Source organism: Sinohyriopsis cumingii, unplaced genomic scaffold, assembly GCF_028554795.1.
Source record: "Sinohyriopsis cumingii isolate HCF-2022 unplaced genomic scaffold, ASM2855479v2 utg000810l, whole genome shotgun sequence".
Taxonomy (NCBI): Eukaryota; Metazoa; Mollusca; class Bivalvia; order Unionida; family Unionidae; genus Sinohyriopsis; species Sinohyriopsis cumingii.
The window spans coordinates 417,468-442,930 of record NW_028315933.1 but is presented as its reverse complement, the minus strand read 5'-3'; the positions used below and the strand labels follow the sequence as shown (position 1 = coordinate 442,930).

The following is a 25,463-nucleotide window of genomic DNA, read 5'->3' as shown; positions in this document are numbered from 1 at the left end:
ATTCTGCTCTCAACTCAAGAATCTAATTACAATAAAAATAAAAGCACTCAAAAAGATTTATGTTGTTATTAATGAACAAAAGAGAGAGAGAGAGAGGACTGTCTCAGTGTGCAAGCTCATCTGCATTTAGATCATATGAGCTGTTATGTTGTGTAATGTTGGCAAAATGATTTAGACAGTTTAAACATGTATTAGTTATGGGTACTATATACTGGTAAATTGTACACAATGATATGAGTCCATATTGTCAAGAAATTAAGTGCAACTTCTATTTTTACAACAACAACAATAATCTCATTATCAAATTGCAATAAAAATAAAGAAATTGAAATCAAATTTTAGTTAATGCGGATGAGTGTGTGTGCACGCAAGTGAGTGAGAGAGATGAAACAAAATTTTGTCAGTGTACAAGACCGTATTATTCAGGGTGGTTTTTATCTTGTAGCTTTTACAAAGAGAAGAAAAGACTATTTTCAGCTGCCTGATGATTGTGATAATCCTCATGTATTATGACCCTACTATATTCCATTATCAATAAACACTGCTAAATCAACAAATCATTCTTGCATTAATTACAATATACATTGTCATAACAACCACAAGGCTATGCAGTGTTATTTACACAGTAATTAAACATGCTTGGCACTATGGCAATCCAGTTAAAACCAGATTGAGGGCAAAAATCAACAGCAGAGGTCAAATCAGCAAGGCTGCCAGTAGGAAAATGAGGCTCTCTTTAGTGAAATGAAAATCTGTCAATATGCTATTGAAGCCATTGTCCATACAGCAGATGTTATAAGGATAAACAATCATATGCATTACTTGTTATTCGAACTCGCCAATAAAGATAACAGTGGGGTATATCGTAGAACAGATTTGCAATAAAATGTTAATTATATCCAAGTCAAAACAGAACAAGCACTTAAAAGATAGTATATGTATATAAATGAATTGATTTAAGGAAGTCTGTGACTTTCAAATTTACGATGGAAAATAACATGGTTTTTATATTTTATGTTTGTATGACTATAATGAAACAATAAGACTAGTTGACCAATGGTCTGTGGTCTTCACTTTAGCATGTACTGAGATGTAATTTTTGTTGGATAAGAAAACATCAAAATGCTTCTGAACTCATTTTAAAATGCATGTGGTGTTTTGTTATGGTGACAGACTTAATAAGGAAAACTAATTAACGATAATACTTAAAGGTATGGTCTGTGAAGTCCTTTGTCCATTTGTTAATAAACACCAGTAGATACTTTTGAACTGAATCTTGTGACATATCTTCAGCTTCATTTGCGTGACTAAACTTGTTGGAATTTATATATATATATATATATATATATATATATATATATATATATATATATATATATATATATATATGTAGATAACTGCAGTATAATTTTGGGGTGGGTCATGTGACTCCCCTTGACCAATGCTGTGGGCGCCCATGCTTATGCATCAATCTTTGTATTTTCTCACCAACAATTAATTATTAATTTTTATAAAAACAAAATGGAAATACGGTATTTTCGATCTTTTTTGCAAACTGAATCTTCTTAGTATAAATTTTATGTCTGATAATTTAATGGATTTTTTCGAAAAATACAAAGTGATATGTACGAAAAATTATGATACATTTAAATAATTATTATTCTGATAACTTGATTGTGCATGAAAAATTAAAGGGTACGAAAAAAATACACGCAATACAGTAATCCTGCTAATGCACTTCACTTATGCATGGAAAAGAACACATGTTGAAAAGAAGGAACTTCACACACAAATTAATCAACATAACACTACATGACCAATTGTATGCTGGATGCAGCAGTGTTTAAAACACATCTGTAATGATATAAAAGTTAGAATATTTTACAACGGATGTATTTTTTTTTAAATACAGATTTCTGAGTCTTTTTAACATTAAACTGAAATCAGTTAGTCTTTGCAGCTGATGCACAAAGGATATTTACATCTTTAGCCAATATGTTCAACATCTGTAAGGAAGTAACCATTTGTGTATACTTGCATGCATGTGTGTGGGTGTAATTTTTAAACTAGAGTGTATATATGTTTATTTACCAGAAAATATGGGCATGGTAAGATCTGGGTGCAGCTGTGCCAGTTGTTCTGATAAGTACATCTGAGACTGGCTGTAGGATACTGAGAGAAGTATGTCATTGATTGGCATGTGATGGTGTCGTGGCTCATCCACACTGTCAACCAGAACCGGCTCATCCTGGAAAAAGCGTGTGTCCAACAGATGAAGCAGCTGTAGTGCAGCCTCATGTGTTACAATCTGTGGACTGCCTACATTCAGCATTGCTAAGTTCAGCATGGCAACATGATCACAGGGATACTCTCTGGAAGGAAGAGAACACAGCACAGAATGATTCAAAGTGTCAATATTTTGAAATATTTTACAATGAGCAATGAAAAATATGACTATATTTAAACCAAATATAAATGTTTATAAAATTGTGACTATTTAATTCAACAACATCAACAACACTACTACTAAACTACTACTAAAACATTTAATGATAAATACTATGCAATGGAATGATGCCAACAGGAATATCTGAATCTTGGAAATTTTCCAAACTATGTGTCAGCAAAGACTGAAAATGCAAACCCAAAGAAACAAATATGCTCATCGATTATACCAAGGCATAACCACTATAATTTCAATATAATAATATTAAACATTGTGATTTGGAAGGAGATGCTTACAGGCACAAATTAATGTCTAGTATAAGGAAAAACACTGAAATGTACAATATATAAAAGTGAGTGTGTATGTGATTTTGATTTTTAACATAACTTTAAAAAAAATTCTGGCATACTGCTACAATGTCTATAGTGACATCTAGCACTGGGGCATCATGCCACATACATGTAGCATCATGTCCCACCCAGTCACATTATATATACTGACACTAAGCCGACCAGTCCTAACACTAACCTCTTAATGCTGAGCGCCAAGCAAGGCAGCTGTTAGTACCATTTTTATAAGTCTTTGGTATAACTCAGCCGGGGTTCAAATCTGCAACCTCTTGCTCTAACCACTAGGCCACCAGAGTGGTCGCAATACAAAAAAGTTCACAAAAGCTAAATCTGTAATAACAAACAGAACCAGTCAAGTCCATCTAATGTGTACACTTAGGACATGATAATTATAAACATACCAATTACTGAGAACTATATCCTCACTGTACAGTTACTCGTACAACTGAAATAAGTGAGGTGTCTCAAGTCATATGTGTACAATAATTTATAATGTCTTACATATTTTTTTACTAAAGATTAAAGAATACGATCTGTTCTTTCTAAAACTGTATTTACAATAAACTTTACATACATCGCAGGATTATTTCTGCTAACCTACACGGCTTATTTTTTATGTACTTTAGTTATAAAAACATAATAACCTTGCTTGGAAGACAGCAGCCATGGCACTGAAACAGCCGTCAGCTACCTCACTAGAGCCTGTGTAGCATTTATCAATCACCCAGTCCAGAAGTCCTGCTATTTCTGAGTTAAAGTCCAGCAAAAGGACTACCGTTTCTTTAGCCAACTCATAAATCTGAAATTCCAAAAAGATATGTTATTGAAGAAATGGACACGAAATATGACAATTTTTCCAATCATTATTTTTTGCTTTTATAAAATGCCAGAAACAATTTAGCAGCACTTTCTACTTTAGAAACTGACACTATTTATATCTGATTCAAAGCAATTTAGTTTTACTCAAGAATTAAATCTCATTTAAATTTAATCTATGAAACCACATTTTCTTCTTGCAAGAAAATTTTGAACGATAGTGTCATGATATAAAATCATTTAGAGAAATAAAACGACTAGTCTATTTCCTTTCCAAACCTTCATGAAACTTTGATATTAAAAGTAGTTTTTTCTATAAATTTATGAATGAAAGGAATTCAATCTGAATGCATCATATATTTTCTAATATCTCTAACACCCTCTCTACAATTTTTATTATAATTAATTCAAGACAGAATCGTCCATGTTGAATGTAGAAATTAAAGGATCAAAATAACGATCTCTGCAAACATGGAAAATAATAAATCATACAAAGGATCATGATACAGAATTTTTCAAAATGCAGTGATACAGGATTTTTGTGTTCACTTGAAAGTCTCCAAATCAAAATAGACATCACAAGGGTTACATGACTGAGTGTAAATTATTTTAAATCATGCAAGTAAATATGGAAATGAGAACTGAAATTCAAAATACTTCTCAATCTCTGAAATCAACATGCACAACTTATGCTTTGAAAAGAATAGTTTTGGCATAAATACAACATGAGCATTTCAACACCAACAGATCAAATGCTGTATGAAAAACAACAAAGTATGAATTTATAACTATATCTTTAATTTATGAATAATATTACCATTTGCTTCTATTTATGCCATTAATACGACTTAAATCTGGGTCTGGTAAATCTCATAATCAGTTGGTACCACATATATTCGCTTATAACTCAAATTAAATTACAAATAACAATGGTTATTACCTGTTGCATCATAATATACACGCAGATTAAGGTTTGATGTTTGCTCTATTGATTACTCCAAAAACAAACTCCACAGAACAAGATATGTCAGTGCAGTATGTGACAGCAGATCTGGGTCCGTGCAGTTTGCAGTTGGATTCATCTTATAAGCGAGTACATACAGTAGTTAGGCAGGCTACCAAGAAGATAACCTTAAAAGCCCAGTATAAATTTAGCCACCCAGAGAACCAGAGAAAGAACTTTTAATTTAAAACTTCCAGTTTTAAGACTTCCTCAGTTTTCCTTACGTACAAGTAACTAATAAATATTCTCCTGGATATAATATTTTTCAGTGTTGTGTTTTGAAAACTGACAAAAAGTCATAAGATCATGAAATAGCCCAATGTGCTACTAGAATTCAACATATGGTAGCCCAACCCAATATTTTCGTAGACCTTGGACTGAGAACAGGGTCTATCAGACTGATGAAATCTTTCTCAGTCAAATTCCAAAGACAAATATTGTGTTTTCATCATGAAAAGAAATTTTTCAGAAGTCTAGGGATCAGCTAATATCCCCATTTCTTCCCAGAAATGATTACCAAAGACTGTTAAGTCACATATGTTTAGAAAAATATCACACAGACTGCAATATATTAAATTCTGTACTGAGGCATTAGTAAGGATTGCTGGTATTAAAATAAGAAGTAGTATGGAAAAACTGGAAATTGCCAATTTTTTTACACAATCTAAATTATCCCCATTCATTGTATGCCAGTCATCTTTCTTTTGCAATACCTCTTGCTGAGTATGAAGGAAATAGAATTTTTTTCATTTATCTGCTATATTAAGTGAAAAGTTGTTTGTGACCAGTCTTTGAAATTTTACTTTGTTTACATTACATAGATATTTCTGTATGTAAATTCATGAGGTAATGTGAGACTATAATCATGGTTGTATGCATATTACAATGATTCTGATTACAAGAGGGGTTCAACTGTGAAGACATAGGTGATGACGATGATGACAATGACAGTGATGTTAAATATGATGATAAATGGTGATGATGGTGATGGTGTGGTGGTGATAATGAGGAGAGGGAAAAGGAAGAGGATGGTGGTGGTGATAGCTGTGATGCGTGTGCTGATGCCAACATCAATGCCAATTAAGATTAAAAGACATTGATAACGGAGATGATGGAGATTAATGCAAGAATATTTAGTACTACAAGCTTCTTGTTTAGCTCTACCAATAGACTGTTTCAAAGCAAAACAAATCCATATTGATCCTCGTCTTACATACATCCAACTGATCATATACGGCACACCCAGATCAGCAATCACATAATGCACTAGAAAAACAGGGTCCATGGTCTTAGTTTGAAATCCAAAGTAGAAAGAAAATCAAAGTAGAAAGATGCTGTTCTTCTGAAGCAGTTCTTAGTTCAAGGTACTTATAGATGGACATGAGTAATACACAGAAAAATATGGCAGCATGATAACTGTATTCTCCACCAAAATAAAAGTAATGTTTGTACTGAAGAGCTGCGTATGGGATGTAAATCCTGATTGCTTTGGTAGTAATTAAGGACTGACTGGTATTGTTTTTAAGTTCCATGAAGTATGAAGCAAACAAAATGCAGTGCAAAATGCAAAATCAGCCAAGAAAATGCAGTGCAAAATACAAAATCCACAATTCGAACATACTTAGGTTTACGCAGAAATTGTGGTTCATACTACAGTAAGCTTAAAATAAATCCTGTAATTAAATTTTACACTAACAATGGCAACATATAGGAATTTCTGTCAAAAAAATAATAAAATAAATCTAGTCTAACCTTTTATGACCATGCATGAATAAATTGTAATCAGTAACCATAATCTGCACATAGCCTATCAGGCAATGACAACTAATTGATATTTCCCATGTGCTGTGACAAACCTCGACTATTTCCTATGTCACCCAACCCAATGAGTGCCATTATCACAATGGATGAGAAAGATATAGTGTACATTGACAGTTTCAGTAAATTCTACTTGAGATATCAGTATCCTAACACCCAGATTTTGGTAAACATTTATAAGGGACACGGGAGGAAGGTTGAACTATTTTAGCAATATTTTATTTGAAAAACATTTTCAATATTTTAAATTTTCTAATGGGACCAAAAAAAGGGTTGAACTTATTTATTCTGGGGATATATAGAGAATGTTCTATCAACCAGATTTTAGTAAAATTTCATGTGTATATAGGAGAAAGGGCAAACTAGTGAATTCAGGGGATATATATATATACACACACATATAGAACACATGTTCTGGAGGGCAACAATGCTGTGACATTTGATTGACAACGCTAGAGTTCAAGGAATGTTCTGATATGCTTTTAAACCCTATAATACCACCCAATAGGATTTGATAACAGAGGAACTATCTTCCCATTCTTCAGCAGTGGCTTAACTGCCTTCTGTTAAGACTAATTGGTGGTAAAGACAAAGGTGTGTAGTCCAAGGTAGTGGAAGGGCAGTTGTTCAAGTAAAGCTTGCATGAACCTTAGAAAAATTGTACATGCATAAATACATATAAGAGAGAGAGAGAGAAAGAGAGAGAGGAGGGGAGGGAGAGTATACTATACTCTACTACTATTAATAATGAATAAATAATAATAATAATAATAATAATAATAATAATAAATTATTCAAATTATTTTGAGTGGAAAATGGGGGAAAAATACAATCTTTATCTCTATATGTTTTTGTCCAAAATACACATCTCATCACCATTCTGAAGAGACTTGAATATTTCCCCTCCTTAATAAGCAAACTGATAAGTGAAATCCAAGATGGCTTGGGGACAATATGGATGAATGTATCTAAGCAGTGAGAACTTACAAAAATACTACATTCTCATTGCTTGAAACTGTGATTTGATTGACAAAAACTTAAGTGTTAATTGCCTGGAATTAGGACCCAAACTGACCTCTGGTCATTTGACTGGTAATACCAGCGTTATAATATTTAGTCAAATTAGCCAAATCAAAAAGGATGGTGGAGAAATCTGCATACGATTAAAATGTAACATTAATTCCTGCATGTTTAATTACTTGCATCTATATTTCCCAGTGTTAAAATGTTTCGGAAGTAGCATCTTTCCAACTTTTTTGTAGTGACTGTACAACATTTGGTACCAAAGAAAAGCAAGTCTTTAAAAATACTTTTTCAATACAGTCTGCATTTACTAACATTGATAAACATGTTTAAGATGAAAATTTTCAAACTTAAAGAGTGTTGTTGTTCTTGTGGGTTTAATGCCATTGTTCAGCACATGACAGACTTTGCATGGTGTCAGTTCTACCTGGTGGTGAAAGAACCCAGAAAAATCCCAGTAAGAACCAATGACCCATGGGAAGCTACTGGCAAGCTTTCTAACAAACCCACAATGGCTGAACCCAAGACTCAAACCCACATGGACAGAGGTGAGATGGCAGTGGTTGGTAAAGGCAAGCATTTTAGACCACTTGGAACTGAGAGATTTACAGTCACCATGGTTTATGGATGTCATCAAAGAACAAAGTGATAGACCTACTTAAAATGAAACCAAGTTCAACCAATCCAGCCCTGTATCAACTCATCATGACCATACTAAGCCTTAACATCCATATGCAAAATGTGATGTAGTGTTTGTTTGTGTTTTGGATTTTTAACACAGCTTTAACAATTTCACAGCCATATCACTATATAATTTAAAATTTAATTATAATCTTGTAACCTGAACTTAAGACTGAATTTAATGAAAGAGAAATACATAAGAGACATGCATACTGGAGAGACAACAACCACTCAATGAAACACAAACAACTGTCTCGAGTAACACAAGTTAAAAGCAAGGATTCTCCTAATATTTAAGGTCAGCCTTTAAAAGCAAGGAAAACAATCTGTCCCAATATGTTGACAAGACACTACACTGCTTCAAAATAACTGATGTTTAAAACGGATTTAAACAAGATAAATTTTTCAATGAAATTGTCCTCCTTGTGTTCAACCTCCTAGGATTTTCAGTCTGCCCTCCCACTGGCGTTCATGCTAATTTACCTGCCTTCAAAAGAAGAAAAAGGGGGTGGGGGACGAGGAAAGAAATTTAAGTATGAAAGTTCTGACTAGCTAGAACGGGTGGTGTACCAGATTTTAAATTTCTAAGAAAAACTTGGGAAGGAGATGGGTCCTGTTGCACCAAAATCAAACCAAAACCACATGGTTGTAATGACAATATGATAACCATATAAATAAAATGACAGTACATTACCATTACAGTATCCACATCCTGATTTTTTGAAAATAATAACATTCAATACATAAAATTACAAATGGCTTTAATCCTGCTTGTGTTACCTACCATCAATTATCTATTGTAGCTGTTTTAAACTTAGTTCTGCTTCAATGCTCAAGGGATCTGGTTCATTCAGATACAAAACAAAGAGTCCTTCAAAGCAACTGCTGCTCTACTGTCCAAAAAGAATTTCTTGGAATTTACGAAAAGACAATTTCTTGCTTTAAACTGCTGAGTCTCAAAACCATCTTGATATTCTTTGACAATAACCAGATTTTCAAATTAACCTCTGTGGTGGACATACTGGATGTCAGATAGGCACCAATTTCATTTAGAATCAAGCAGACATCAGTATAGGTCTTTTGGTGAAAATTCCATGTCAATATGACCATCATTCTGGATAAGTAGTGATAGCAAGATTTTCAAGACAGCCTTGTATCAACCATTTTGCATGAAAAATTGGCACCATATTATTTCTTGGACCAACCAGGTTAGTGAAAATTCCATTTGGATATAGCCAACCATTTTGGAGGAGTAGAGAAAACAATATGTTCAAGACTGCCACCATGATAGCTTTATTGAGAGTCAGTCTGCATCATTTTCATTTAGGACCAATTAGACACTGGAAAAAGTCTTCTGATGAAAAGTCATCAAGATTTTCAAGTGACCACAGTGGATGTCAGATCAGCATTATTTTAATTTCTGACAAACAACACATTATAAAAAGTCTTCTGGTGAAAACTCCATGCTATGATTTCCTGTTTTAGAGGAGTTACAATAACAAGATGTTCAAGATGTCTACCATGATGGTTATATTGACTGACACCACTTCCATTTAAGGCCAACTAAACATAATGAGTAGTTTGTCAATATAACGAGAGATCAAGCAGCAGAAGCAACAAAAAGATTTTCAAGCTGGCCATTTGTGGTGGCCATATTGGAGGTCAGCCCAGCACAATTTTCATTTAGACAGTCTTCTATTAAACCTATTTCAATATGATTTTTCAATCAGGAGGAAAAGTGATAAGATTTTTAAGACGGTTGATGTGGTGCCCATATTGGCAGTCAAATTAGGCATCATATCAACATAAAAGTCTTCTGGTGAAAACCCCGTGACAATATGATGTTTGTTCAGGAGATGTAGTGATAACAAAATTTTAAAGATAGCTGCTATGGTGGCCATATTGGACCATTGATCAGCACCATTTAGGATCAACTATATATCATAAGAACTCTTTTTGAAAACACACTGTTGATATGTCCATCCATTCAGAAAATGTAGCAAAAACAAGATTTTCAAGAGGCCAAAGTGGTGGCAATATTCAATGTCCTGGCCACACTGTTTTCATTTGGGACCAACTAGACTGTAGGATAAATATGAATGTAAAATTGCATGACAATCCTCCAAGTTATTTTGGAGTGGTGATAATAAACTTGTGCTAATGGACAGAGAGATGACAGGCAACATACAATGGATGACAGCCCATCCCATAAGTTCTTGTGGTTTATGACCAGTATAGCTAAAATGGAAAAAAATAGTCCTTCATTATTAATTATTTATATTCATGTACAACTAAAACATGAACACAAAACAACTGATGGTTTTCAAAAACAGAACATGGGACTTCGAGCAAAACATGTTATACAGGTAAACAAATAAAAAGAGAGAGTTATCACTGCAATGGAGAATGGAGACTTGAAGTCTGCCTCAAGTTCTATCTTGCAACTGCAGTACTTTTCACTTGTTATTATCTACCAAATGACATTGTCAACTTCAGAAAATACACTATTTGCGGTTGCTTTGAAATAATGCATTTATTACAAGACTAAAATATATTAATCAAAATGTAGAATCAAAAACACTGTTGAATAGGCAGCTCGTTTCAATTTCCACTTCTACATGTCATACTCATCCTATTACATATCCGCTCAAACACTCCTACTGTTTATTTTCTAACCAAAATATATATCTAACAGTGAACTGACATGCCACACTTCAAATCAAAAATATCTAAAAGATATTTATGAGTAGAAGAAATATAATCAATCAAAACTGTTCCATATTTATATTTTTAAAATGAAAACACAAGCACTAGCAAATAAAAGGAAATGTACACTCTGTGCTGGAAAGAGAATGATTTTCAGTCATTATAAGTAAAATAAGAAAACGAAGGCAATGAAAAGAAAGAGTCTAGTGACATCAAAGAATTTTAATTCTCAGTTACTAAGCTGAAGCTTTTTGGTTTTCTTGAATGAGCCAAATCTAAAGGGCAGACAGCTCAGCATAAAACTAAGAGCAGACAACTCAGAATAATACAAGCAGATATGCAGTGACACCTCTCTCTGATAGGGTCTTACCTCATCCTTTCTCTGGTGGAAAGCAAATATACAAATTTATCTATGATACATCTAATAACATTAGTAGATGAAGATATATTGCTAATCTATGAAAAATGTATTTATATTCATCCATTAATTAGGGCTATTTGTTTATGATTTCTTTACAAGAAAAGTTTAAAGTAGAAATAGATAAATGCAATTGTTTTCAAATACATAAATTTCTCTTGCATGGAAATGTGGTTTCTGTAACCTGCTTGTTGACTGAAATATTCTGAATAAATTTAATAATACATTACCAGTCAAGATTTCAGCGACAAAAGCCAAGTATTGATTTAAAATTCAGTCTAGCGAACAAAATTCAAATGCGATGAAACTTAAGTCTGAGCTAAATTTTGCAAATTAGTTCACTATACAAACATATATACTAATTTATAAGTTGGATCCAACTGCAAACTGCATAGACCCAGATCTGTCATTGCATAATGCATTGGCAGATCAAGGTATATGCAGTTTGCTGGAAATAATCAGTAGAAAAAACACAGATCCTGATCTGCTGGCATATTATGCAATGGCAAATCTAGGTCTTAGTTGCTTGCAGTTGGACCTGACTTATGAGACTTAAAAGGAAGCTGTTAAAATTGCAGCCTGGTTTCATGGAGTATAATTACAATAATAATAAAGTCAAACCTGTTAATAGTGGCCACCCATGGGAAAAGGCAAAACTTGCATTTGTACACAGGTACCTCTGTACATGAATTTACCTTTCAGAATTGGTTTCTGAACAAATACCATGCACCAAATATCATTATCGTTATCATAATCATTACTGATATCATTATTACAATATTAAGACTGTTTTTGAGCAATATTTTAATTTTTAAATTATAAAATAAGCATATGCTGTTCTTTCCTGAATTTATGTTAATGTATCCTGCTCACTTTAATCCATCCTACAAATTAAATCATCACAGATTCTTAAAATAATCACTGTAAAACAAAGGACTAACTCTTCTGACGACCATCTTGTATAAATGAAACTTGGGACCATATTCATGTTTCAAAAACAATAGCAGGATTAGTCAGTTGCTCACTTACTGAGATCAAAAGAGAGTCAAATTAGTTGAGAGGCCAGTGATGAAGTGGGAATCAAACGAAGTCATATATGGCTATTCCTTGTGACCCATGACACAAGACTTTACAGGGAAGCTTTAATATTAATTGACCCCTTCCTGTGATGAAAGGGGTTACAAGTCGTGTCTCTTTTCATGGATGAACTTTTTTCAACAGATATATCTTTAATTCACAGGCAAATAGATGAAGATAATGAACTATACCTGACACACTGGCACAAAAGGTAATTTCCATTTCTGCTAACGTAACATTACTTTTCCCACCATCCAGCCAACTAACTGCTTCAACCCTCTACCCTAATGAAACTATCTCTCTCTCTCTCTTTTGAATTTGACATGCTGACTGCTTTGAGTTAAATTAACAATGCAACTAAGGTACAGTGAGTACAAGCAAGATTAGAAATATTTGCTCATCATTTCACATGACATTCCTTTATCTAAACAATGCCTTTCTCATGAAGCAAAAATAATTAAGTTTGCACTGACTGTGGATATTCTCAAGTGACCACTTAAGGCAGGGAAAAACAATTATATGGTTATAAAAACATCTGGAAACTGATTCAGAAAGCAGGTGACTGTAACACAACATTTATATAGGAAACATGCTAGGGAAAAATTAGAATGGCCATTATGAACATGTGACTGCTATACAAAGGTGACTGTTTGGACAGGTCTGACCACATATAAACTGATTTTTTACTAAATGATATAAGGGACATTGAGATAAATATAGGATTTGGTGATATGCATAGGCCTGGGATAATCTGAGTAACCTAAGCTTAAAATAGAAACCTAATCTGACCCCTCACCCCTCCCTCCAAAACAAAAAGAACCACTGTTGATTGCATAGGTAATAAAAACAGTCGTTTCAAGATTTATCTATTTGATGTAACTTTATCCAGCATCGCTTGTTCAATACTGAAAGGCTTTTATGCTTTTTGTCAAAGTAGTTCATGTTCTGTTCAGTGTTTAGTTTGATGAAGATGTTTAAATTTCTCTGTCTTGGTACTGGTGGCCATAATTTGTAAGTCTTTCAAGCCAGAATGCTTTCTGTAAAATATGACTGAATTCTGTTGTTCTTTTTCTTTTTAATCCAAGCCGGCAACGTTTTTATGTTAAAAATGTATGCATATCACACAGTAATATACTCTTTTACAATCTGTAAAGAGACCCTACAGTGGAGTAAAAGAATGGCAAAATCTGTTTAAATTTCTTTTTCAAATTCTTTCTTTGGCACCCATAACAAATATTGACAAAGTTAAAGATGTTACTGTTCTGATGTATATGTAAACAATGCAAAAAAATACGTTAATAACAGCTACAGGAAAGATAAGATTGGGAAAAGCTATTATGTGTTATAGAAACAACCAAATTTATATGCTTATAAGGTTTACAACAATCACAGAAAATGTTGGTGCAGCATTTCTCCCATTACAAGCCCATCGACCACATCTTGTAAATTTGTGGCTTTTCTCTGAAAGAGCTCACTTAAATAAAGATTTGGGAATCTTTTGTAAAACAGGGTACTGTCTTATCAAATATGGGCCTTTCATAGGAGAAATATTTTCAGTGTCCCCTTCACCTTAGGAAACATATCATCCAATAGGTTATAAGAAAATAGTTACTACGTACTGAATATAAACAAAAATCTCTCCATATAAAAACTGTCGTACATACCCGGTCATCATGAGAGCTGAGGAGCCTGTCCAGCCAGTTGTAGATATAACCATCATCATTAAGACCATTGCTGTCAAACACTGGTCCACAAGTTACAACAGCTGACATGGCTCTGACTGCTGACAACTCTAGCTCTGTACAGTTATCATCCTTTGTTAGCCTGTATAACAAAGTCAGAAAATACTGAATGAATTTTAGTGTCTCCTATGAACAATATCCTGTAGGTGTTATAAAATGTTCAGCAATATTAATGAAATTGATGAATATTAAGATATAGTAAATAGGGATGAATTACAATATACATTTCAAGATCTCAGCTTTCTAGCTTGAATTATTTCCTGTACAGAATAACCATGTAGAAGTGTCCAATGCTTCTTCAACAATAATGCAATTATATGGCAAAGGTCAAAGGGGAGCAAGGGCCATAACTCCATAAAATTTTCTTACAAAATGATGAAAACAGAATGCAACTTTAAACAATACTTGAAGAATTTCAAAATGTTCATTGTCACATCAAATTCTCCAATAATATTTGTACTAAAGTACATGTGCATGTTAGTGTCCACACAATAATTCAGCCAAGATCATTTCTCTACATTTGCAGCAAATATTATATAACATTTTTCTCTTTTCTGAAAAAAATCTGTTAAATAAATCACCAAAATACATCAACGATATATAAATAATCACTAGTAATCACACAAATTCATTTGTCTTTAACCTCACTGTGCACAACCTGTTGATAATGATATGCTAGTCTTGGCAAAAATTTCTTTTGCTTTTATATTTGTCACCACTGGTGTTTTGGGCTCAGTGTAGATTCTTTTCTAGTTTTTCTCAAAAAGGATGTTTATTTTCTCAATTCAGGCAACTCCTCATATTGGCTGCAATTTGTGCTCCTGATATAAAATTTCTGTGTGTGCAGCTAGACTGCTCAAGTGGCCTAGTGGCTAGAGTGTCTGCCTCAGATGCTGGAGGTTGGGGGTTCAAACCCCGGCCAAGTCATATTAAAGACTTATAAACACGGTACTAGCAGTTGCCTCGCTTGTTGCACAGTATTAAGGGGTTAATGCTAGGACTGGTCTGCCCAGTGTTATGATAATGTGACTAGGTGGGATATGATGCTACATGTCTGAAGCATGATGCCCCAGTGCTAGACATCACTATAAATTGTCACACTGCAGGCATCATAATGATATGACTGAAAAATTGTTAAAGCTACATTCAAAATCCAAATCACACACACATAAACACAGAGTGCAGCTTCATTTGTAGGTGCTCTCTGTGCTCCAAACTCATCCATCCATGATTAGGGTAATAAATTTTCTTGCAAAGATCACAAAATGCCAGTGCTCTGGCTTTCAGTTTTCTTATGAACATTTCCATCAACTCTTCACTTCAGCCATTGCCATTTCCATACATTTTTAAAATATTTATCCAAACTCTGCAAGCGTGCTTTTTTATTTCCATCAGTTTCCGTAACATGAAGATTGAATGGAAGAGTAGAAACTTTTGACCGTTAAGAATACTCTTTACAATGACCGAGTGTTAACTATTTAAAAAGAATACTCTAAAAGGATAAATAAGTAACAGGACAAGACAGACTGCTTTTTTTATGAACCAGATCTGAGACGATATAAAAAAAACTGACTACATTGAGAACTGGATGTTTCTCATCAGGAGAAAAGTGGAATTCCACTTTAAAACAAAAAAATGATCAAATATGGAAGATAGGGGACCACACCAAACTCAATGTTGGTAGAATGTAATCCAATGAACAATCCCAAAAAAGTTCGATCCAAATTGGTACTGTGGTTTTGTTTAGTAATGTGGACAGACAGTTGAATGGATGCAAAATGAACATAAACAACCATTTCATAATCTCTCATGACCTTTGGCCTGGTGAGCTTTAAATAAATGAGAAATTGGGAATCAGTAGATAGGCAGGCAGGTCACCAGACACAAAGGCAGGCAAGCTGAGAAAGAAAAACATTAAGAAAAAGCAAACAGTATGTTTGATGACACAATGTAAAATACACATTTAAAATCGGACACATGTGTTAAACTGAAATAGACTCACCTTTTGTCTAAGGCACTAGACGTGTGACTGAACTTCCCACTCCAACTAGCGAACAGGTCAAAGAGACTGTATCTGAGTTCTCTTGAAAGGAGTGTTTTCTTATACTCCACTGTCAATGAGAAAAAATTATGTAAGATACAATTGAATCGTTTCATGTAACATAACAGTCTCCTGTTTTTCTCATATTTTTATGACCAAAAGTTAATATTTTTGAACAGTTGAATATAGACTGATTGAAGAGTCTTATCACAATATATCTATATATTATGGAATTTATTTGAGCTTAAATGTTTATTGCCTTATTTCAAGATCACTTCAAGATTTTAACTTTCATTGCAAAAATCATATTAACATAAACCACATGTTGCTAGATTTCTGGTCTGTCTAAATCATGGTTAAGACAAAGAAACTGGTTTCATGCTAAGAAACATGGTGCCAAATAAGGTATAATAAAAAAATCACATTTAGAAACACATTTTATTGTTTATAAATATAAGAACACATACAATTAACTTACGTATTTTGTGTTTTAACATTTAAAATGAAACATTATCAATCTCACTGACCCAGTTCATTTATTTGTGACTGGCATGAAACCATGTACATTCTTTTTCAACAGAGAAGCTGAGAGGTAGCTTACAAACTAGATATGATGTAACCTCAAAATATAATGCTTTTCACTGAATGTTCTCCAAGGGTATAAGATATAGTTCAAAGACTAATTTTTGATGGATTGTGCAATGCACAGTAAATCCAATTTGGTTATATCCTAGCAATACTACATTTCAATATGACAATTATCAGTCCCACAAGAAACCGATTTCTTAAATAAAATGTTTATTCAACAACACTTACCTGATTATAATACCTTATGAGTGTGACTACAACCTCACAAATCCAGCCCTCCCATATTAACTTTTAGCTAGCAAAGCTAAGTTGTCTGCCCACATAGTGGGGAGTTTGATTAGAGTGATCTTCCTTGGATATCTGGATTGGTGCCAAATCCTGTCCAAATTTCAGTAAATACTTGAGTGTAATACACATTCTGTTAGTAGGATGTAATTGCGGGGAGGATGGGCTTGAGTAGAAAGTAAAAAATGTTCAGTCCCCTACGGTATGTAAACTGGCTTCAAAATTTTGATAAAACCCAGCTGGGGTAGTGACTCCATATGACTTGATTCATCTATTGGAGAAAAAAAAGTTTCCCCACATATCAAGCAGAAGTCAACACTAAGAATGGATCCTGGGTGAGTGTATGGTCCAAGGTGTTTGCCTTTACAGATTACTGACATCTCACTCACCTCTATCCATGTCTGAGTCTCATCTCAGCCAGTGTGGTATATGAAAAAGCTTCCCATTGGTTGGTGGTTCTTCCTTCACTAAATATGGCACTCACCTTTAAAGATGTGTCTGTGTGATTTGGATTTTTAACACAGCTTTAATAATTTTTCAGTCATATCACTATGACGCCTGCAGTGTGGCAGTTCATAGTATTGTCTAGCACTGCAGTACCATGCATCATACTTGTAGCATGATGTCCCACCCAGTCACATTATCCTGACACCAGGCTGACCAGTCATAACACTAACCTCTTAATGCTGAGCACCTAGTCTGACAGCTGTTAGTACCATTTTTATAAGTCTTTGGTATGACTTGGCTGGGGTTCGAACCCTCATCCTCCCACATCCAAGACTTTGGCTGAATGCCTAGAAAAGCAACGTTACCTTTGTGAGATTTATTTCAACAGTAACTCGTTTTGTTGCTTTTTGTAGAATTACAGTCCAAACTTCTTCTGATCACATAACACATAATACAGGGAAGAAATGATGTACATTTTGTACATACTAAACAAGACTAAAGTGTATCTTTAAATGTCTCGCATTTTATGCACTTGGTTGATATTTTATACTTAAATGACATGTGAAGGAAAAAAGAATAAATTAACAATTGAGAAGCAAAGCTAACAAGTGGCAACACCTGGTGGTGGTGGTAAGGGGAGGTAATGGACAAGAGTTTTTCTTCTTCTCATTTTGTTCATATGAGGCAGAAAAGATGAATTTTCATCTGTTTAGTAGGGCTCAATTCAGGAGGTAGCAGGTTTATATCCTAATATCACTGGAGGATATTTTTGAAAGATAAGCACCAGCATGAACGGAGTTAATGCTGTGAATGAAAGAAATGTCTATTGACACTTGGGATCAGTAGTTGCCACTTTAAACAATGTTAAGTCAGCCATTCAACTAGACTGTGGTATTTGTTTGAATTATGGTCGGTCTTTCTTGGCTCACATAGTGATGCTGGGACTCTGAATGAAGTCAGTGATGGAGCAGGAGGACATGGACAAAATTCCTATGGTAACAGGTACAACAGCTCTTTGATGCCAGAAACAATTCTATTGCCACTGTTGGGTCAGGCAAAAATGATGGAGCTTCTATGCAAGATTTGTTCTCTATTGATGAATGTGGTGGCAAAGACATCTCTTGTGAAATTTTAGACAGTGCTGGTGAAGTATGCAGAGAGTGACAGTTAACCATACTGTAAGTTCTGATGGGCTGTCCAAGACCTTTGATGTTGAGTTCGATGGCATAGAAATGATATGGAACTGAAAACGTACCAGGTCTACTTGGTTATAGAAAAGGTATGGTCCAGTTCATGATGCTTGGTCAAGTTAAGTTCATTATATCGCTAAATAAAGAAACCTGGGTACACTGTGGTACTATAATGAGTGGGCTTGTCCCTATGAGTGCTGGTGTTCTGATGATGGGATGGAGGAGAAGATATCTGATTAACATAAATGGTCCCCCCCTCCATTCAACATTACTGGCATCGCTTTCCTTTGGTGTGGACCTTATTTTCATATAAATCTGATGGCACAGTCCAATCCATCTTTTCCTCCTTGTAGGTGCCTCACTCATGATGCCATAAGAGGTTATGGGATACTGGATGCACAAAACTGCACCCACACAAACCCTCTCATCAGGAGAGACAGTGTCTGAGCTGGATTATACCAGTGATGTCCATGGAGCATTACTTATACCCTTACTTGGCGGGGCTGCTACAAAACTGCTTTCTATAGTAAGGTTACATGCATGACCTAATGGTCAGTAATTTATACAGTAACTGAGTGTGAATACAAAAGATCGAATATATATTACTGCATAATACGTACTAGTGATTAGGGCTTGCAACTGAGAATGCACCAACATTCAACAAATTTGTTGTTTTATTAAAGTTAGAAAACCTTTGTCTATGACATAAAAGAGTAAGAAATAGTTTGGAATATAGATGGAGTATACTTCCCTTACATGAAAACTCCTCAAACTCGCTCAGTAGTGTGACAAATAACTCCTGATACTAGATTTTTGTGAAGTCTCTCAAAAGTGTGCTACCAAGCATGAGTGGAAACAGCAGTTGGAGTATGGACAGGATTTGGTGCAAAATTTATATCCAAGAGGAAATCACTCTAGTATGAATCATCACCACTGTGGACACACAACTCAGCTTTTTTATAGTTAAAAGTAAACTTAGGAGGGTGGGATTTTCAAGGTAGTACTCATGCTCTTAAGGAATAATAATCAGATATTGTATTTGAATGAAAAAAATGAATAGGAATAATGCTTACTAAACAGTCCTACTAAGCAAAGATCTGGAAATATATCATCTGGTACATTTTGAACACTTGTTTGATTTCTCTACAAGATTTTTAAATTTGGGAGAACCTATATTAAAACAGGTTAAAATGGAAAGGCACCAACTCTGCAACAAATCAGATTAAAAAGTATTTTAAAAGATATCAAAATTTAAACTTTATATTAGTTAAGACCAATTTAAAATCACTTAAAATATAAATTGCATATGTACAATGCATGTGTACTTTGTCATTTTTCTCTATCGATTACTGCTCTTTGAATATAAATGTTATACTTGGTTAAAGATGGGATGATTGGGTATCTCACATTGGTTACACATTCTACCTATCTACTACCTGGTGTGTAATAGATGAGGTTTCTGATAAATCGGCTGAAGTGGATCCGGATATCCTGTAGGATTGGAAGATCCCTGTCACTCTCACTCTCCAAGTACAGCCGAGCTCCATCGATGTACTCCACAAATGTCTTACTCAGACAACCCTCATTCTTATCTATCACACCGGTATCGCTGATATAAAAAGAATCATATTCTAATAAACATGGTATGCATGTGCCTTTGAAAATAGTACAATGTACCATCTCTTACACAGTACCATAAATACATGCTTAAACATCATGTCCAACTGCAAACTGCATAGATCTGGATCTGACATTTCATAATGTGCCAACAGATCTGGGTCTATACAGTTTGTTGAGAGTATTATGTAGAACATATAACACAGACTATATATGGGTCTATATTGATTGCAGCTGGACACATTTTATAAGTATATACAGTACTTCAACCTATATATAATATATTTCATAGTTTAATTATGTAAGACAATTTAGTCTTTCTAAATCATTTTTATGTTGTCCACACTAATGCCTGTTCAAAATTAATTTCCCTTTCCTTTATAGGTTGAGGTCAAGCTTATATCAAACTCCAACAAACAAATGTAGTTTTGAAAAAAATATACTCTGCATACCAATACAATACCTTGTTGATGTTATGGGGTTTAACACCATTTTTCAGCACAAGATAGGCTATTTATGGTGGCCAGTATAACTGGTGGAGGAAGAACTTGGGAAAACCCTGGAAAGAAGCAACTACCCATGGGAAGCTACTGGCATGCTTTCTCATGTACCCACACTGGCCAACTCAAGACACAAACCCATGCAGACAGAGTTTAGATGGCAGGGATCTGTAATTGTGAGCACTTTCGACTATTCAGCCACTCAGCCCCGCCCTTTACATTATAAACCATTTTACTAAAATGCTTACTTTCAAGTTTTAAAACTGCTGTGACTCATTCATTAGCTGTGATATCTCCAAATACCCTCTTACAAAGATTAACTTTAATCAAGATTATTTAAATCAACCAAAACAAAAGTCATTGCTCACTCATACACAGTACAATCAGCCAGTTAAAAATGTATTGTTGTTTTAATCTCAATCATGCAATGGTCTTACACAAACCATTTATTAATTAACAACCTAACTCTGAAATCAGTAATCCTGACTTTCATAAACTGATCACTGATTAGGTGACAATTTACATAGAGAGAAAGCTTTAGGACGTGTCTAATGAAGCTTGTTAATTTAAAATCAGAGATTAAGTACGTACGACTTTAATAAGGTCATTTATATTAACTGCATTTTGAACAAATCAAAAGATAAGTTTAAATTCATAAAGGGACTATATTTGCTATTGTGAAGTTTCTATCGAAGGAAGTACACACATAAATATTGGTGATATAATACAAAGCAGTAAGTTGAAGGCATAGTGAACAAAGAAGGCTGACAAAACCATTTACTTACTCAGTTTTAAAGCTTGGGTGCAAAAAGCAATCTCCAATATTTAAATCCACTGTCTCAAAATAGTGTATTGTGCATGTGTGCACCAAGATGTTTCAAACCCTGTCACTGATATTAAAGCATCTAAAATATTTATCTCCTGACTTTTGTATTCATGGATGCATGTTCATTATGTTATATATAACTGATCACTTATTTTTATTTAAAATGAAGAAAAACCCAAAGCTATTAGCAATAAGGGATCACAAAGGGTTCTTCTCACTACAATTTGCAAAAGAGGGACGTAATCAGTGGAACTTGAATTTGGAAAAAGAAGTATGAAGATTGGGTAGTCAAGGGCCATAACCACTCTAAATGTCAATGTGTAAGGATGGAAATCCAACTCACTCAAGGATTCAGCAATAAATCTGGTTTATATCCAACAATCCTTGGTAAAAGTAATGCGGCAGAAACCTCAATGGAAGACATGATCAAGTGGCCATAACTCATGTAAATGATTTCATGTAATGCTGGATATAGAAATCATTCAAGGTATGATAACATAAAGCCACATACCAACTTTGGTTGACATCCAACAGTCCTTGGTAAATTTATGCTGTAAAAACCAAAGTCTGGTGGAAGGACAATCAAAACCATAGCTCCTGTAAATGATGTCATGGAATGCTGGACATCAGACTTATTTAATGTCTCACAATACAACACAATGAAAACAAATCTGGTTGAACTCCAATAAACTATGCTAAAATTGTGCTATGGAAAACATGTAAGACATCAACACACTAATTGAGTTCCTTCTATAAATTCCTCTATTTGTCAACATATTTCTGTATGAAATCATGTAAGGTCAGAAGAACCAATAGTATATTATTTGTGTTAAGCACTAACTTGGTCATGACATATAAAATCTATAAATGTTTAAACACAACGTGGGTGCCCCCCCCCCCAATACAATGCAACTGACTGGCAAAGTTTTAAGTAAAAAAAACAGAAGCAATAACTGTAAAATTGTCATAATGGTGACAAGCAAATTTGAACAATGTCTTGAAAATGTAAAGCATCCTACCAAACTTAATCTGAAGCCATTCCTTTAAATGTTAACGTTTAAAAATGAAACTGCAACCGAAGAGCAAAATTCCAAATCAAAAAGGGGCCATAACTCCATCTAATTTCTTATAAACAAAAATATTGAAAAACAAACATTTAGTTCTTCCCAACATAAAGCCTCACACAAAATTTGGTTTGAATACATGAAATCCTTCAAATGTTACTCACATAAATCGTACAAGTGCTAAGTCAAATGCTAATGTGATTGGGGAATGTACTTGATGGAGAATGGTGATTTTAGGATTTATGCCTTCAGAGCCAAAATTGTAGCATATTCCTCATAAGTGACCAAAAGTTCCAATGTATGCCTTGGGCCTTATAATAGCTCTGACATTCTAAACTGGGATATAAAATTGAAAATGGTCAAGACAGACAGCAAATTACTTCAATTTGGTGCCAGAATTTGAAAAACTTGGAATGGTCAAATCAAACTGGAAGATCCAAATCATATGCATGAAAAAAATATAATGTACTAATAACTATTCAAGACAGCTTTGTTAAAATTCATAAATTCCAAGTAAAATTTTCTTGTGGAAACCAGAGACATGATTACTGTAGGTTTCCACCATTTTGTCCTCAAATTAATTTGGTCTGACTGTTAATAAGCATTTTTTAGGTTATGGATGCAAGCATGAATGATTCATAAAGCCAGCCACTTCTTGCAAAAACAATTATAGTCCCTTCTATTCTGGAGTTCTTACTACCATTTGATTTTTCATATTACTTGCCAAATTCCATATACCCATTAAAGTCTGAGTGTATAGAATTGCATGTGGGTGATTAGCAAATCTGTGTCAAGAATTTATAAAACTGGAATAAAATGATGTACCTGTCAGCAAACGTTCTGTTCTCTGTCATAATCTCAAATATACGAGCCAGCTGGACCCGAAGTACATCTCTCTTCCTCCTTCTCTTGCTCTCCTGCTTCCTATCTATTGCTTCCTTCAAAAAGGGAACCAACTCCTCCTTCAGCACTCTACATAAAAAGACATACTGTGAATTAAGTAATGAAGTAGTGTACATCATGGTCTGTTATTATCACAATGATGAAATTGTGTTCATGAGCATGAACGATCCAACACAGTGCCAGAAAAGTGATTTAACTACAAAAATTAACCAGACAGATGAATAAGAGTGGCATTATAAGGGTAAAACTATTCCCACTACTGCATAAGGTTAACATTATTTGCCTCACACTGCAGTGACTGCAAACTGGTCTAAGTACAAATTTAACCAGAAAATTGGACAAGGGTTACCCACCCAAAGTTGGGCAACACTTTTAACCCTTGCCACATAATGTATGCTTTTAATTACAGTCAAGCATGTCCTAATGATCACCTGTAAATAGTAGTCACCTTGTCACAAAGACAATCCTAATTTCCTCCCAGCAAAGTTTCTATATAAATGACATGTATGTGAAGGTCATCTGAATTCTGCAATTAGTGGCCAAGTGTTTCCTAAACAGTAATGGTTCTCCTTGCCTTAAGCAGGTTTTGGAGTGTATCAAAAGTGATCACATTTAAGCATGCAAATTAATGTTGTGTTTCATGAGCAAGACACTTTTTTTTATAAAGGCATATCATGTGAATTGATGTGTAAACATTTCGTACCTTGCTTGTACTCAGTGTAGGATTAAGTCATGTTGTCTGTCTAAATCTAAGGCATCAATGAAAGCAAAGCAGTTTTTATCCTAACAGGAGAGGGCCAAGAAATTTGTTTGCTGGACAGTAGAACAAGTAGTCACGTAGTCACAGCATAAATGGGGGTTGGGAGAACTCAGTCCAATAGACTATTAAGTGTAAGTGAGATATGGCTGATTTTGAAAATGATGTTCAACTTTGAGAAGAGATATCCCTTTTCATAACAGTTAGGGTCCTTCAATATTTTTAAACTCCTCTGTACCAACAGGCAAGTTTCAGTTCATTGATCACAGAAAATAGCAAATACAACTTCTTTTGATTCCCTATTCATCACAGGCCTCTCCCATACGATGAATGTCTTTTAACCGATTCGGCTCCGATCCCATCTGTAGGCGTGATGAGGCTGTACCCTACTTCCAAGCTCTGCAGCATCAAGGTCATTTAAGATACACCAACGTGGGTGGTATTAAAAAAAAGCAGACAGATATAGCTCTAAAATTATATCAAATAATCTGGAAGTTCTAGTTGCACTACAAAATACAGAGAGAAAAACCTCATTTTTTGGACCCTGTTTTTTTTCACCATAAATTCACTCGAGATCGGAATGCGATTTTGTGTCCGGATTTTAGACCTTTTGGCCTCAGATCTAAGGCATACCAGTCTTTACTGCACACAGACAGGTGAACCTTTACAAAAACTAGGATAAGGTGGGCATTTGGAAAAAATCGCAGTCTCCATACAAAAATGATGGGTCCATTAAGCAAAAAAAAAACAAAAAAAACAAAAAAAAACAACAAAAAAAAAATTTACCCTTCTGCTCATGCGCAAGAAAAACAACCAATGTAAAATGATGTTTCTAATACAACTAGGCATTAGTCTCATGGAAAATCTGTTGAAAGCCGATGTATTATGATGTATTCAGAAATAGCCCCCCCAAATGTCTTTCCTATGCACATTTCAGGCAAAAACGACAAAAACCTCTGGGGCCAAATGAGTTAATCATGACAAGTTGAACAACTGGCTAATCCTGATACTGTTTTGAAAGCATGAACAGCTGTTTCCATGCCTAATTTATACAAGATGGCCAACCAAAGAATCCGTCATGTGTTTTATAATCATATATAAGCTGTCAATCTGTATTAAAATTATTATCTTGTCAAAGTTCACAAAACAATCTAAGATCAGTGAT

General features: G+C 34.4%; 1 protein-coding gene across 20 annotated transcripts in view; it reads right to left on the bottom strand.

Moving 5' to 3' along the window:
* LOC149773222 (protein furry-like) overlaps nt 1-25,463 on the bottom strand; it is a 242,636-nt gene that overhangs the window by 131,038 nt on the left and 86,135 nt on the right. For all 20 annotated transcript variants that reach the window (XR_016417442.1, XM_089946600.1, XM_089946615.1 and 17 more), the window contains 6 exons: nt 23,464-23,610; nt 20,068-20,240; nt 16,083-16,191; nt 14,003-14,162; nt 3,441-3,595; nt 2,092-2,372 (listed from right to left, as the gene is read on the bottom strand). Coding sequence is in view for 19 of the 20 variants with exons in the window: in XM_089946600.1 (XP_089802726.1) it covers nt 2,092-2,372; nt 3,441-3,595; nt 14,003-14,162; nt 16,083-16,191; nt 20,068-20,240; nt 23,464-23,610 (1,025 nt within the window). In the remaining variant the exon portion in view is untranslated. The remainder of the gene's footprint in view (nt 1-2,091; nt 2,373-3,440; nt 3,596-14,002; nt 14,163-16,082; nt 16,192-20,067; nt 20,241-23,463; nt 23,611-25,463) is intronic.